Source organism: Electrona antarctica, assembly GCF_951216825.1.
Source record: "Electrona antarctica genome assembly, chromosome: 24".
Classification (NCBI taxonomy): Eukaryota; Metazoa; Chordata; class Actinopteri; order Myctophiformes; family Myctophidae; genus Electrona; species Electrona antarctica.
The window spans coordinates 32,113,890-32,129,647 of NC_136803.1; the positions used below are offsets into that span (position 1 = coordinate 32,113,890).

The following is a 15,758-nucleotide window of genomic DNA, read 5'->3' on the forward strand; positions in this document are numbered from 1 at the left end:
TTGAGAAATGGACATAGAGAGTATATGCACATGCACGCATCGCTTTTCCACCGGGACATGCCCCCTTTTACCGGGACACGCCCCCCTCATCTAGACTGAGTGGAAACACATTGAGCAGCATGGATGGAGCGTTGGGGTTTGTGGTAGCGCCCGTCCCGTGTACCACCCGTTTCTAAAGGCAGCAGGACGTTGAGTTGTTGAAAACGAGCGCTTCCAAACTCTGACATCTTTTAGGAAACAAAAACTTTGCAGATAGAAAGAGGATAATCAAGCTTTCCGTACAACACCTGCAATGTTGGTAATGTCGTTTAATACAATCCAGATGGGACTTTTTTGTAAGGACCGTTTTCCTAACCCAAATGTCCTCTCAAGAGAAATGGTTGTTTTAAAGAGAGAGAACAGGCTTACAATCAGGAAAGGGTTCAGGCTGGGGTTAGGGTTAAATGTTTGACGACGCAAAGGTTAACGGTAACCTGTCATTCAGGTTCATTTGTAGACCCAGGGATGTGCACACATAGACATCAAAGGGGGCTTCAGCCCAGGACTGCCCTTTTACCCGTCTGTGAAACAACTGCCCTTTCCAGACCATGAATGCAGCATTTACTAATGGTGAAAGAAATGCTAATGCCCTCCTCTCCTTTCCATGCCATGCCGGAAGGCAGCATTGAGGAGAATTTATTTTTTTCCCGAAGTCTCCTGAACTTGAACACAGCATTTTGCATTGAACTAATTTGTTTAGAAATCCATGTCGTTACACCGCATCTCCACTAGCTAAAGAGTGCTGGGTTGCGCCCCGAAAATAGCTGATCTACAAGCTCACAACAGTGAGCTTGCAGATATGCTATTTTCGCTATCTTTGTCCAAAAGTGCCCTCTTAACGGGAATCCTACAGTGTGTATCAATGTACAGATTACAGTATAATGTTTCTTTTTATATTGTACTCTTTAGACTGATGATACGTTCTTCTTGGTTTGCCTACAGTATATGGTCCTAGATGACTATTTCTATGCATTTGATGTATGACCTTGTGTTGTCCTTGCTTACTGTAAGTGGCTCTAGATTTAAGAGCGTCTGCTAATTGCGTGAATTTTAAATAGTAGAGGTTAGATTAGATTCAGGGGTTGGGGTTAGAGTTTATGCATGATTCATACTAAGTTGCATGCTGGCGACGTACACTGAAAAAAGCTGACGTATGCTTGTAGATCGGCTATTTTCAGCTTAACCCATTTTGGGCGGGAACCCCTTTTGGTGTTTTAAACATTATGTTATAATTTAGCTATTGAAAAATCGTGAAAATATTTATTTCAGAAAACTGGAGGATTTAGAAGATTTTTTTTAAATTTCGAGGTCAGGCCTAAATGGGTTAACAGGTTTTAGGGGAAAATACATGTATTAATTGTGTGTGTGTGTGTGTGTGTGTGTGTGTGTGTGTGTGTGTGTGTGTGTGTGTGTGTGTGTGTGTGTGTGTGTGTGTGTGTGTGTGTGTGTGTGTGTGTGTGTGTGTGTGTGTGTGTGTGTGTGTGTGTGTGTGTGTGTGTGTGTGTGTGTGTGTGTGTGTGTGTGCGTGCGCGCTGACGCATGTTGATTACCGTTCATTGACTCATTCTATAATTCCGTAGCAGAGTCTGTCACCTCAGTGACATCAGAAAAGACGCACACACACAGTGTCTTGCGATGACCACACACTTCCAGGACTACCCCACCAATCAAATCTGTTTAAAGCAGCTGGGGTCTTCAACAGGGGGGGGTCCTCTTTGTGGACTTTCGCGGTATTATCGGAGTGCAGGTTTAACTGATTAATTATAATTAAAGTTAGCCATGTGTTTAATACGTTTTACTTGGTTAGGGTTAGGAATGGTTCATAATGTTAATTCTGGACCCGCATACACATACACACACTGATGTACACATGCAGTGTCTCTCTGTGTGACTGACTGTACGCCGGTCCCTCTCTCTTTCTCTCACACTTTCCCTCTGTCTGTCTGTCTGTCTGTCTGTCTGTCTGTCTGTCTGTCTGTCTGTCTGTCTGTCTGTCTGTCTGTCTGTCTGTCTGTCTGTCTGTCTGTCTCTGTGTCTCCCTCTCTCTCCGTACAGACAAAGAAAGAGAGAGATACATAGAAAGAGCTCTCTCTCTCTCTCTCTCTCTCTCTCTCTCATTCTCTCACAGACGGACAAAGACAGAGAGCGAGCAATAGAACGATTTCCGTGCGTCTCCCTCTCTCCCCCGAGTCCCCCCCTCACAGACAGACAGAGCTAGAGTTTCATAACTGTCTGTCTGTCTGTCTGTCTGTCTGTCTGTCTGTCTGTCTGTCTGTCTGTCTGTCTGTCTGTCTGTCTGTCTGTCTGTCTGTCTCAGACACTCAGCATGTTATGTTTCAGGTTTTATTATAGTACACACAGTAAAACAGTATAGGTTTATAAATAGTACCACGCACAAACCCACACGCGCGCGCACACACACACACACACACACACACAGCAGCAGCAGCGTCTGTGTTGTGTCAGGAGGACGGTGGTTCTGTGTGACCCTCTGGTAGACTGCTACCACTGGCCCGCACGCCCACACACACACACACACACACACACACACACACACGCGCACACGTACTGTACCATTGTTGATTTCGTCATTTGAGATGTTTACAGTAGTAGCATAACTTTATAATGTTACATTTAATGTTGTATCCAAGCTTGTACTGTACATCTTCTATTATTAAAAAAAAGAAAGATATTTCTTTTAAATAGTTTTGCACACATTTTCTCTTCTGGGGGCCCCTGGCACAGAACATTTTCAGATGGCGGGGGGCGGTCCTTGCATATCATTTTGGGGGTCCCTGGCTGCGGTATAGCAGACACTTGTATCTGGAGCGGCTTCTAATTATAGCGTTGTGGTCAAATCGCCTTAATTGTCTCCACCAGGCCGAAGGCATGGTGAGAGAGTATGTTTTGTCTCCACCAGGCCGAAGGCATGGTGAGAGAGTATGTTTTGCACTCCGTCCGTGTGTGTGTCCGTCCGTGTGTGTGTGTGTGTGTCCGTCCGTGTGTCCTTCCGTCCGTCCGTTACCAGCTAATCTCCGGCACCGTTAACCCGGTCGATGCCAAACTTTGCACACACACTCCTTACATGCCAACGATGAACCTCTGCCCCGCATTTTCCAGAACGGCCTGTTATAGCGCCACCATGAGGCAGCTTTTCACATTTGTTACCTAAAACTGCACCGATCTGCGTGAAACGTTGCATGCACACTCCCTAGAGGCCCAGGACAAACCTTTTACCTGCATTTTCCGCATCTGCCTTTTATAGCGCCACCAGGAGGCCGACTTTTGTAAAACACATTTTTGGATATTACTCCTCCAGATTCTGTCCAAAAATCTCACAAATCGTTACACAGTATCTCTATGGTCATGTGCTCAACTCGGATCTGTCCGATATTTCATATTCCACCCTAATTGGCTATAATTGCCTTTCACAGTTTGCAAGATTGCCCCGTTTTGAACAAAAGCCTCAAATCATGAACACAGCATGCAATTTACGTGAAATCTTTCACACATTTTCTTACTAGCCTGAGGAATATATCCCACCCTTTTCACATTGGCCTGTTATAGCGCCACCAACAGGTTGATTTTTGCATAACAGGTTGATTGGAACAAAATGCCTCAAATCATCCAATTGCCATACAAGGCAAACATGTTTATATTACTACTAAACATTTTGCCAAACATCTCACACAGTCCTATCCTCCTGGTGGAGACCTGTGCCCAGAAGGGCACTTTTTCTAGTTTCCTTTTGATTTTGTAATGAAGGAAATTGAAAATTGCTGGCGGTGAGCACGACGGGTTCAATAATAATATTCCTTCATATAGTCATGTCCTGCCAGCCAGCCAGGGCTTTCTCCGCCTCAGTGCACGTGGGGTATACACTAGGGAGGCGAGGTGCACGCATGCTCACAGATGATGATAGCTGGCACAATTCAGTAATAAAAACGAATGCAGGGAAAAATAATAAAGTCTGAACGAACGCGGTAAATGCAATACCACAAATCAGCTCTGTCTGTCGCTCTCGGGAGGATGTTCATTATTAATATTATTATTTGGTTTTTTTATTGTTGATGGGATTCAGGATTCTTTTAATATTGCTATATCAGTCAAGGTCCTTAGGAATTATGTCTGTGTGTGTGTACCAGGGGTGAAAAGCGGTGTTGTTTTCCTCGACTAAAACTATGACGAGAAATGTTTGTCGACTACATTTTCTTCATTGACGAAAACTAAATGGAAACTAAAAGAAAACTATAAGCTATGATGATTAAAACTGAGACTAAATATATTGACAATTTCATCAACAAAACAAAAATAGACTAAAATGTTAAGAAGGGACTTAGTGGACTCATCTTACACTTGGTTGCATGCTGAAAATAGCCGATCTACAAGCTCACAACGCGCCGCACTGCGATGCGTTGTGAGCTTATTTACCTGCCATAGTGTCAACCCCTTACCCCTGTGTCGGATCGGTGGTTAGACTGGCATATTCGCCGATACCGATATGACCCAATATGACAAATAAGGGCCGATACCGATACTTTTCCGATACCGATACAGTATCGGGACATCTCTACTTTGAAGCTATATAGTGATATAGATATAGATGTGCTATTTTCAATGCAGTACGTGGGGGTTTGTGGAGTGATGATGATGATGATGATGAGAGGATGGGAACACAGCAGTCCTCGTCCTGCTGCCAGCCCATCTTGCTGCTGCTGCATGCTGGGATTGTGTGCGTGCGTGCGTGCGTGCGTGCGTGCGTGCGTGCGTGCGTGCGTGCCACTCAAGGGTACATGCTGGACTGAGGTCCTGGTTTATTTTGACAGGTGGTTAGTTAGCGATGTCTGCAGAAAGTGTGAGTGTGGCACAGAGAGTGAGAGAGAGAGAGAGCATGGATGAGTGTCTCTCTCTCTCAGTCACCCTCTATTTTTATCAATTTCTCTTTCTAGCCTCTACTTGTCTCATTGTGTTCTTCCGACACGCACGCACACACGCACGCACGCACACGCACACGCGCACACACACAGTATACAAAAACAGAACAGTGCCGCTGCAATCATCTGCATATATTTTTCACGCCGGTGGTGAGCGTCCTTTATCATTGTCTGGGGTTCACAGACACACAGACGCATGCACGCACACACACACACACACACACAAACAAACAGACACACAGGGTTTAATCTCCCTGCCTGCCCGCCTAACTAGGCAGAAAATAACTTGTTTCCACGAGAGATGTGGAAAACAGGCCTTGTTTGAAATATTAGCCAACAGTTTCCAACCTGTGGGCCGGGGCCCACTGGTTGTGACGGGAGGATATTGCAAGTGGGCCATGCATCGTCTGATCAAAAACACTTTTTAAAAAATATAATTAGGCCTACATGGCATTAATATAAAACTGTAATAATGATCAAAATCTACAAAGTAAGTAAATAAAGATGGCATATAATAGCAGTGGAGTAAAAGTACAATATTTTCCTCTAGTAGTTGCTGCGAGAGTGAGGTCTAGCCAACACCAATTTGGGATTCCTGTATTGCTGCCCTCCACAATTCCTATCCAACATCAGGTTCTTGAGCTCTGCAGTGTTGTCAGCCAAGCTGTCGCGCCGCAGCATGTCTACATAGGTGGTACGCTTCTTTCCCCTCTTGGCTTTGCTCCCATAGGGTCAATTGACTTGCCTCAAGTTCTGGGTGCCTGACGCAGTGCCCTGCCAGCCTCATCCTTCTCTCTCTGACTTTGTCCGTGACCCGTGGTAGGTCCCCATAGAGGTCCACATTTCTGATGCGGTCCGTCCATGTGACACCTAGTGCCATTCGTAGCATTCTTGTGTAGGCTTTTCCTCTAACATGTAGAGGGGTAGAAGTGAAAGTGTTGAAACTTGTGAATAAATACTGAAGAAAGTGGAAACATTTGAAGATATGAGCCTGTCACAGACGTGCGCAAAGCAAGCTCAGTCAGGAAACTCAGTGCAGTTGCTGGCGGCCGCTTATTGGGCCGCCCCAGCATCACGTTCTCGTTCACGTGATTCACTTCATCCAATCACACCAGATTGGACACTTCACACCGGCTATTTAAACTGGGAGTTTGCGCTGCTCATCCTGCTTGCTTGTTTGCTGCTGCACACTGATACTGCAGCACTGCTGTCTGCTTAAACATTTGCTGCTCACCCTCCTCCACCCCAGCTACCACCTGTCTCACCCTCCTCCACCCCAGCTACCACCTGTCGTTTTGGATCTGCTGTTTAGGTACGGGGGATTCGGAGTCCCTATGGTTGATACTGATGCGCTTGATCTGAGTATCTATAAAAAGCAGATCCAATTCATCGCCAAATTAAACCATAATAAATATTGCTCATTTTATATTCAATAAGTATATATTCCATCCATTCATGAGTTGTCCTGACTGAACATTCTTTATTTTTTTGAATGTTTTCTTCTTTGAAGTTGTTGTTGGTAACTTGGTATGCATGGGGTGTCAGTCAGAGGAGTGAGTTCTAGGCAGTGGTGTAAAGTAAGTAAGTACATTTACTTAAACCCATTTAGACCTGAGGACGATTCTACAAATGTCTTCTAAATCCTGACAGTTTTCTGAAAAACCCCATGTTTCTATGTCAGTCGTGACTCGTTCTCAAACATGTCAAGGATCCCCACAAATATATGTAATTGGCCGCTGACCCACATCTGAAAATACGTTGTTCCAGGGACCCCCTCCCAGAAGCAAAGATATGAGTTAAACACGTTCGCTCTGAAGGAATAAATGTTCAAAGATTTGCACCACATTTTCACTATTTTTCAATAGCTAAAGTATAACCTAATGCTTAAAACATTAGGTTATACTGAAGTGCTGTACTCTGCAAATTTGAGGTAGGCCTATCTGTACTTTTAGACTTATTGCATACTTTTTGATACTTATTGAAGTACAAAATGTGAGTATAGTTTTTCCAACACTGGTTCTGTCGTCTCCTAACTCCTCTAGGCGCTGGAGAAAAGCAGCGTCCATCATTTATTTAAATTTGCTTCAATCAGCGTTTTGTCTCTCCCTCCTCTGCTGATCAGCAACACGCCTCCAGTTAGAGCTTCTCTTCAACCGCGCCATATATCGACTTCCACTCCTTATCTCTGCTTCTTAATTTCTCTCTCACTCACTTCTATGCACGCACGCACGCACACACGCACACACGCACGCACACACGCACGCACATTCTCTCTTTCACACTTCCCCCTTTCTCATGCACACATGGCAGGCATGCCCCTAGTTAGTACACACCCTATACACACATGCCTATATGTTATGTTACAGCAGTACGACATATACTGTCGTACTGCTGCCTGCTCTGCGCTGTGTTTAGGTCAGATGTTTCTTCCATCTCGGCTATCAAACGGATATGGCAGCATGGAATGCACATCGCTATGTGAATGGCTTATGCATAATTAATCCCCAGGCTGATTGGTATTCCTACAGCGGTAACATGAGGCGCTGTGTGTGTGTGCGTGCGTGCGTGCGTGCGTGCGTGCGTGCGTGCGTGCGTGCGTGCGTGTGTGCGTACTGTGTAGTGAGTGAGTGAGAGGAAATGTGAGTGCATGAGTGTGTATCCATGTTAGTGCATCCCACATACATTTGGGTACGAACATGCACTTGCATTATTAGCGCCTGCATGTGTGTGTGCGTGCGTGCGTGCGTGCATGCGCAAACGCATTGGATGTGTATCGTGATGTGCATGTGTCTGTGTGCATAATCAACGTGCGACACGTGCATGCGTGTGTGTGTGAACTGTGATTTGATACTCCGGTGCAGCATTTGGTTCGGTCCAGCTGGCTGTGCGTGTGCGTGCGTGTGTGTGTGCGTGCGTGTGCGTGCGTGTGTGTGTGTGTGTGTGTGTGACGTTTGTGTGTGTGTGTGTGTGTGCGTGTGTGTGAGCCTGGGTTCAGGCCGGGTTCGTGGGAAAGCCGTCTCTATCTTGGCTGGGTCTGGGGAGGCCAGATGGGGCCGAGGGGATTAAAGGAAACGATGCCTCTATTTCGGAAGCGTTTTCTCACTGCATGCTGGGTTCACATCAGGCCTGCACACTGTTGATTTCGTCGACTAAAACTAAGACGAATAATGTCAGTTAGTTATCATATCAGTTTTAGTCATTATAGCTTAGTTTTCATTTAGTCTCCATTTAGTTTTTGTCCGTGAAAAAAGGTAGTCGCCGAACATTTTTCGTCATAGTTTTAGTCGACGAAATCAAGAACAGTGCTCTAGTACGTTACTCTCGAGGCTTTGTTTTGGTTCCTCTTGAGAGATCCTCTCCCTCCACCAGCCACCTGATAGCTGTCTGAAGTCTGACTAAAGCCTTTTGGCTAAGAAACAGCTGACAGCGACTACGGCCATACAGCAGCAGCCCAGAGCCATAACGATAAAGACCTGTAGTTAATGGCCGTTCTACATTGGAGCTGATAGAAGTGGCGTCTAGGGCCCCCTGTTAACCGTCACACGCATCCAGGCCATCAATCCAACCCGCACGGAGAGAGAGAGTGAGAGAGAGACCCCCCCCTGCAGGGCCTTTGAGGCAAGGAGGAGAGAAGAGAAAAAAATAACATGGGCTGGTTTATTGATTAGCTATACCACAGTGGTTTTCAACCAGCGGTCCGGGGACCACCAGTGGTCCTCGAGAGGATTCCGGGTGGTCCCCAATGCAGCTAAATTATGGAGAGTTGGTAACCAAATGGACCCTTATGGATCTTTAACTCTTCAGAGCGAAAAACATTTTACACTCTCAAGAGTTACATTATTGTTAAACATCTGAATTATTTAATTTACAAGACGTCTTCACAATTGTGATCGTTTGCCTGTTTTGCATTTGCCTCTCCTATAAATACAGCGTAGAATTGTGGACAAAAAACTCTTTAGTTTTGGGTCTGAGAGACTAAACCTCATCAAATGGTGGTCTGTGGCTAAAATTACGTCTCTCTCTGTTTCCATCTCGCCCTACTTTCCTATCCCTCTCGACCTTTCCTATCACCCCCCCACCACCCAAACACCCCCCCTCTCCTTCTCTCTCTCTCTCTCTCTCTCTCTCTCTCGCTCTGCCCTCCATTCTCTTATGTGAGGTAATTTCATAATTGAAGCCAGCATTACTTTTAGCTCTTAAGAAGCCCATAAAGGGTTGTGACTGAGTGCCTAACATAAGTTACAGCGTGTCGGGTGGGTGGCGATAATATATTATATGGATCTCAAAGTGGGGTGTAATTAGACGTTCGTGTTTTAACAGCAGCTGACGCTATATGGGTGCTGAATCTCACCTTTTTTATTATTATTATTATTAATCAACTTAAACCAATTAAGACCTGAGGCAAATTCTAAAAAAACAGTTTCCTGAAAAATCTCATGTTTCTATATCAGTGGTGCTCAACCAAGGACTGAAAATATGTTGTTCCATGGACCTCCCAGAAGCAAGGATTTGAGTAAACAATGTTCGCTCTGAAAGAATATATTCAAAGATTTGCGCAGATCTACAAGCTCGTAGCGCACACACACACACACACACACACACACACACACGGAAAGTGTTTGACACATCAGCCTGCCAGTTTGTAAATCCGCTACCCCCCCCTCCCCCTCCACAGGGAAAGTGACAGTGACAGTACAGTAATTTTTTTTCCCTCCACATTGCTGTGGAATTTTTCACAGCGTTTGTTTTGACAGCCCCCCCCCCCTCCCCCTCTCCCCAACAGGGGCACACGGCACAGGTCAGAGGTCAGGGCACCCACTTCCTGTGTGTACAAGCCACTTCCTGCTTCACGGATCCCTCCGGAAAGGGGGGGGGGGTCGGTTCATCTGGCATCCTACAGTTTGTATAGTTTGTATGTATACACATTATTTTTTGGATATAATACTTTTAAGCAGTTCTTCCACCACTGGTCGCGTGCTTTGGGGAGTCTTCTGTCTTCCATGAGCCCCCCTCTCCCCAGATACCCTCCCCATGGTCCTCCGGTTTCACCCCGTCCTCTCAGGGTCAAGAAATTCCCAGTGACGAGGTCACATTGGTCAGCGGCCGGTCACGTGGGACTCTATAGTGTGTGTGTGCGTGTGTGTGTGTGTGTGTGTGTGTGTGCGTGTGACGTGGCGTGACACCAGCAGTGGCAGGAGGCGGAGTCAGCTCGTGGTCAGGGGACCCTGGTGACAGTTAAAAGCGACACAGGAAGTATCAGCTTAGAGCTTCTCTCTGGCTGTTGTTGTTCCAGGCAAAGATGTTTTTTTGGGAAAGACAGGCCGTCCCAATCAGAGCCGCTAGAGGCCAAACGCTACACAAATCCTATAATGTTCTCCTAAGTGGGCGCCGGCTGATCTCGCTATCGTCCGATGTTTACTGGTGCTAGATCCCGCGAGAGTTTGTTGCTGGGATAGCAAAAGGTTGATAATAAAGTCGATTTTTTCCTGATTTGTCTCTCTGAATTTTTTTTTAAAAACATTTTAGTATGAACATCTTGGGACTATTGTGTGGCGGTTCAGTGACCATGACGCTAAAGAATGAATGGTTCAGAAGCTGTGTTCACATTCACTCTCCCATTGGAATTACCGTTAGACCCCAACCTGCTTTTTATATTAGTGTGTGCGCGTGCGTGCGTGCGCGCGTGCGTGCGCGCGCGCTCGCTCGCATCTGTCTGCAACTCAGCCAGGTCTTTCATTTTGGAATGTTATCAGCAGACTGTTGTCTGTATTGTCTGCCTCGGGCCCTCGATCAGCTCTTTAGTGTGTCAGTTTAATCTGCTCCTCCCTGCTGATTGAAATAACTGCACAGCTTTGACACACCTGAGCGCACCTTGGCTCAGCTGTGCCAACCAGAGCATGTCTGATTCTCTTCTGTGTCTGTCTGTATCTCTCTCTCTCTCTCTCTCCCTTTCTCTCTCTCTCTCCCCCTCTCCTAATTTTCATCAAAACGAGCTGGAAGGCTAACATTTGGTCTCTGTTAGATTGAGTACCACGCAGGGAAGATTCAGGTGTAACTTTGTTGTCTATACCAGGGGTTCTCAACATTTTTGGCCGGGGACCCCCGAAAATGCTTTGGCAACGTCTCGGGACCCCCGCCCCGCCCCCTCCCGACCCCCAATATAAATTGACTGCTACAATAACCTTAAACCATTTTGGGCGGGAACCCCTTTTGGTGTTTTAAGCATTGTTATAATTTAGCTATTTAAAAATAGCAGATCTACAAGCTCATAGCGCGCCACCGAGTGGCGCGCTATGAGCTTGTAGGTCTGCTATTTTTGAAAAATCGTGAAAAAAAAATAAAAAAAATAAATCTTTTTTTTTTTTGAAAATAATTTGGGGACCCCCTAAAATAATTTGGCGACCCCCCGAGGGGTCGCGACCCACGGGTTGAGAACCCCTGGTCTATACAATGTGATTTTTGGTACCGCGGTTATCGTCCTCCTATATTTCGTATACCTGCACGTCTCCTTTGAGCACCTGGTTGCTTCCTTGCCACATCCTGCTGTAAGCTCTCTTGTATGGTGAAGGAAGTCCTCCGCATGCACGCTTGGCATTGTCCCATCCGTCTACAATGTCTGAGCACTATTTGCACAGCTTTAGAGTCCAATAAGACGGGCTTACTGTACCTACGAGAAGTATACTGTGAATATAAGACAGGCTTACATGCGAGCATTGTGCTGTAAATGCGAGTGGAGGAGCCAGGGACGTGTAGAGAGCGTTAGAGGGGCAGGGGCTGAATACCCATGTAAAGAGGGCACCTTTGGACGACAATAGCAGATCTACTAGCTCTCAACGCGTCGCGCTGCGTTTGTAGATCTGCAACCCAGCACTCTTTAGCTAGTGGAGATGCGGTGTATACGACATGGGTCTCTAAACAAATTTGTTCAACACAAAATGCTGTGTTCAAGTTCAGGAGACTTCGGGGAAAATGGGGGCGGATCAATGGAGGCTCCGTAACAGGGTTTGGCGCATTTCGTCTCTATGTCGGGTACTGGAAACCTCACATGTCCAAAAACTGTTACTTCTCAGGATTCAAATTCAAAAAACTGAAAAGAAGTAGCAGATCGACCACAAGCTCCATTCGAGTTTGCGGCTCTGTTAGTTTTGATGCTTTTGTGTGACGCTGTAGCACAAACGAAGTAGGGCGTTAATTTAGGAACGTCCGCACCTTAGAGTATACATATAATAGAGACGTCACCAAGAGGAAACCCTGAGGCGAAATGGACATAGTGGCCGAATTTGGTATTGCAGCTCGAGCCAGCGCTGTTGACTATCGTTGCGCACGTTCATGTTATTGGGGCAATGACACGTGAACGCTATGTTTCATACGCAAACGGCGCAATTATAGTCAACGGCACAGCGCGTTCACAATTTGGCCCAATCCATCCCAGAATGCACTCTGTTCCTACCCGGAAGGAGGAGTGAAATCGCCTCATGCGCTTTTGAGCAACTTAATGCAAGTGGATGGGAGGAGAAATCCGGTGACGACTCTATTAATATATACTCTAAGGCACGCACGCACGCACGCACGCACGCAGGCTCCATGACTCTGTAACCACACGTTTCCAGGGCAGACAAACTTCAACCTGCTGTTCCTATTTCTGGTCATTATATAGGCCAAATCAAAATGTATTGATCCCACATTTTGTTTAAAGAATGGGAAAATGTGGTGTTCTACAAGCTAACGTGTTGTGAGCCTGTCGTCGTGAGCCTGTCGTCGTGGCAAATTTAGGGTGACAGATAATTTTCCAGGTGTTGAGTGTTGTCAGTGGCATAGCTATGGGGATGCTTAGTATATTTTTTTTAACAAATTGATCATCATGAAGTGTCATCGTAGTATAGTTTCTGGGCAGAAGGTGTTTGTTTGTTTGTTTTGTTTGTTTGTTTCTCCACAAAACTGGATATTCTTTCAAATTTTCGTTTTCCTATAAACAGCTATAGTGTTTAATGTTTGTGTTGTCTGAAACAAACATTAATGCCATTGACAATGCATGGGGAATTTACATCATATGTCATATGTCTGAGCAAATGTATGTTGGTGGGAACCCTTGGCCAATAGAGAGTATGCACATGCATGATTTTCCCATCAGGACACGCCCCCCTCATCTAGACTGAGTGGCAAAACATTGAGCAGAATGGAGTGTTGGAGTTTGGAAGCGCTTGTTGGAAATCACTCAACCGTCCTGCGTACCACCTGTTTCTAAATGTCACATAATGCAGGAGGCAGCAAAATGTTGTGTTATTGAAAACAAGCACTTCCAAACTTAGAAGAATAATCAAATGCAGGGCATTTCCTGACAGAAAGTAGCTGATAACGTTTCTATGGTGGATTTTCATGAAACAAAAACTTTGCAGATAGAAAGAGGATAATTCAAGCTTTTCGTACAGCTGCAATGTTGGTGAGTTTAACATTGTTTAATGCAATCAGACAGGACTTTTCTGTTTGGATGAATGGGCTGTCAAGGCCAGAAAGTAGTTTTTTCCCACTCAGTGGGCGTTCCCGCATAACTTCCAGGTACGATGATGTCATGCGCATACCCCATAGAGTATATAAAGGCTAGAGACCGAACTGGAGCACTAGCCCCGCCCCCAAGCTATTCATTTCGATGAAGTTGCTCAGTGGCGTTTTGAAGCACCCGGAAGACTGCCGGAAGTGGTGACGTATGGGTGACGTAGGGAGTGATGGTCCTACGTGTTAAAGCACGGGTCCGCCTGCAGTCCTTCCTCTTACCACTAGGGCCCAGTGCTTCAACGTTGGAGCGCCTCACTGGCCCCTTGGCATACCCTCCTATAAGGGACCACCATTCTTGATGATGATGTACGATGGTTAGAGTGCCCCTCACTTCACACGGGTGTGATTTTTAGTAAACAACATAAACAAGCAGAAGGTGGAGTAAGGTGGAACAAGGCGGAAGGAGCCTGGGCTTTTATGGGCTTTTACATGTTCTGTTGCTGTTGGTCATGGCCGCCAGTTCCCACCTGATGTCGTGTGGGAGTTCCGCTTGATCCAGACCGTGCTGAATAACCGCTAGTTTGCACAGTTCCTTCAATGAAGGCCTCATGTCCAAGATGTACACGTCGGTCAGTCTGTCCTGTTCCCCGAAGAGGACGATACGATCTCCCACTGTGCAACAGCACATTGCATACATCAGACGCGGGCCTTTCCCCTTGGCGGCAACCTTTCTCCAGGAGAAGGTCTCTGGATTGAATTTCCACAAATCATTGACGTTCCCGTCCAGACTCAGGGTAAATATGTACAGCTCTCCATTGTAGGCAAAGGAGGAATGACACCCACAACGTCCTTCTGAAGGAAGCTGTGCGGAAGGAGTGCTCAGCCAGACGTTGGTCTCTGTGTCAAACACCCTGATGTTCTTCTCGTAGCGGTAACACACAAACATCTTTGTCCCAATAATGGTGGCAGAGTTAACGGTATATGAAGAAAGTTCGGGGGTACGTCTGGTGTCAATGAAAGTCCAGACCATTGTGGCGGTGTCCAACTTGTAGATGTAATTACGCGTATAGCCGCCCCAGATATACATGGCGTTCCCCAAGACACAAGCCACGTGCCTTTGGCTCTTCTCTGGAGCTGTCCCAGAAACCTTGGGCCTGGACCATCTGTTGGTGTCGACATCAAATGCATAAAGATCATTGCAGATTTCTCCATTCCACCCGTGTGGGTTGAATGTATACTTGAATCCCCCAAATATGTAGATGACATCTCCTATCAGAACAGCTGTGTAGGCGCCCTGGAGGGGACATTGTCCTTCTCTAGTTGCGGGCAACGTCTTCCAGCGCAACGACACCATGTTGAAGACATTGATCGTCATAGTATGGGTGTTAGTTAGTAGGCTGATGTCGCCAGACGTATCAAAGGAGTACACGTTGTGCCCCACTGCGACAGCAACGCAACATGGTCTTCGTTCTCCTCGCAGATGTACCACCCAGCGGGACATTTCTCACACCGTAGAAAGAAGCAACTCACTTTAAGACGCTTTTATTAAGTTTTATTCCGCAACGCAGCGGGCAAACTTTATCACGCCAGCAATAGAGATGATTACAGTGAATGTGAAGTCCTCTCCGTGAAATATGTAAAAAGACGCTGCTTTGTTGGCCGGAGAAGGTAGTAGATGCCCGTTGACGAGGCAAAAACCAAGACCAGACCGGGCTGTGCATTTTAGTGTATTTAGTGATTTATTTTAAAGGCCATGGTAGTGATGACATTGTGACGGTGTTGGTTGATGATGTTGTCACATGCAATGCAAAATGACTTCACGCGCGTGTGTGTGTGTGTGTGTGTGTGTGTGTGTGTGTGTGTGTGTGTGTGTGTGTGTGTGTGTGTGTGTGTGTGTGTGTGTGTGTGTGTGTGTGTGTGTGTGTGTGTGTGTGTGTCTGTGTGTTTTTGAGCGGTGCCAGCCCCTCCTATGCCCAGCTTTGTGTGTTTGTGTGTACCCGATATAGCGATGATTTGATTGGCTGAGCACCCCATAGCGATGATTTGATTGGCTGAGCACCCCATAGAGATGATTTGATTGGCTGAGCACCCCATAGAGATGATTTGATTGGCTGAACAGTGTATGTATGTATTGAGGATAAAAAGTGAGGACAAAAAAGTGAGTACGCCAATTGTGATTGGCCGTAATGTGGTGATGTATGAGTGTGACAAAAAGAAAAGTTTCAAAAATAACGTTTTTTTTAAATAGCAGATCTGCAAGCTCACAACTCTTTAACGCAGATTCTGTGTGTC

General features: G+C 46.0%; 1 protein-coding gene across 1 annotated transcript; it reads right to left on the reverse strand.

The window, feature by feature from the left end:
- Positions 1–13,941: 13,941 nt before the first annotated feature.
- LOC306917626 (kelch domain-containing protein 3-like) lies at positions 13,942–14,841 on the reverse strand (the record flags this gene model as incomplete). The annotated part of the gene is made up of 1 exon (XM_079495923.1): positions 13,942–14,841. One exon carries the CDS (start codon positions 14,839–14,841, stop codon positions 13,942–13,944), a length of 900 nt encoding a protein of 299 aa, XP_079352049.1.
- Positions 14,842–15,758: the final 917 nt, after the last annotated feature.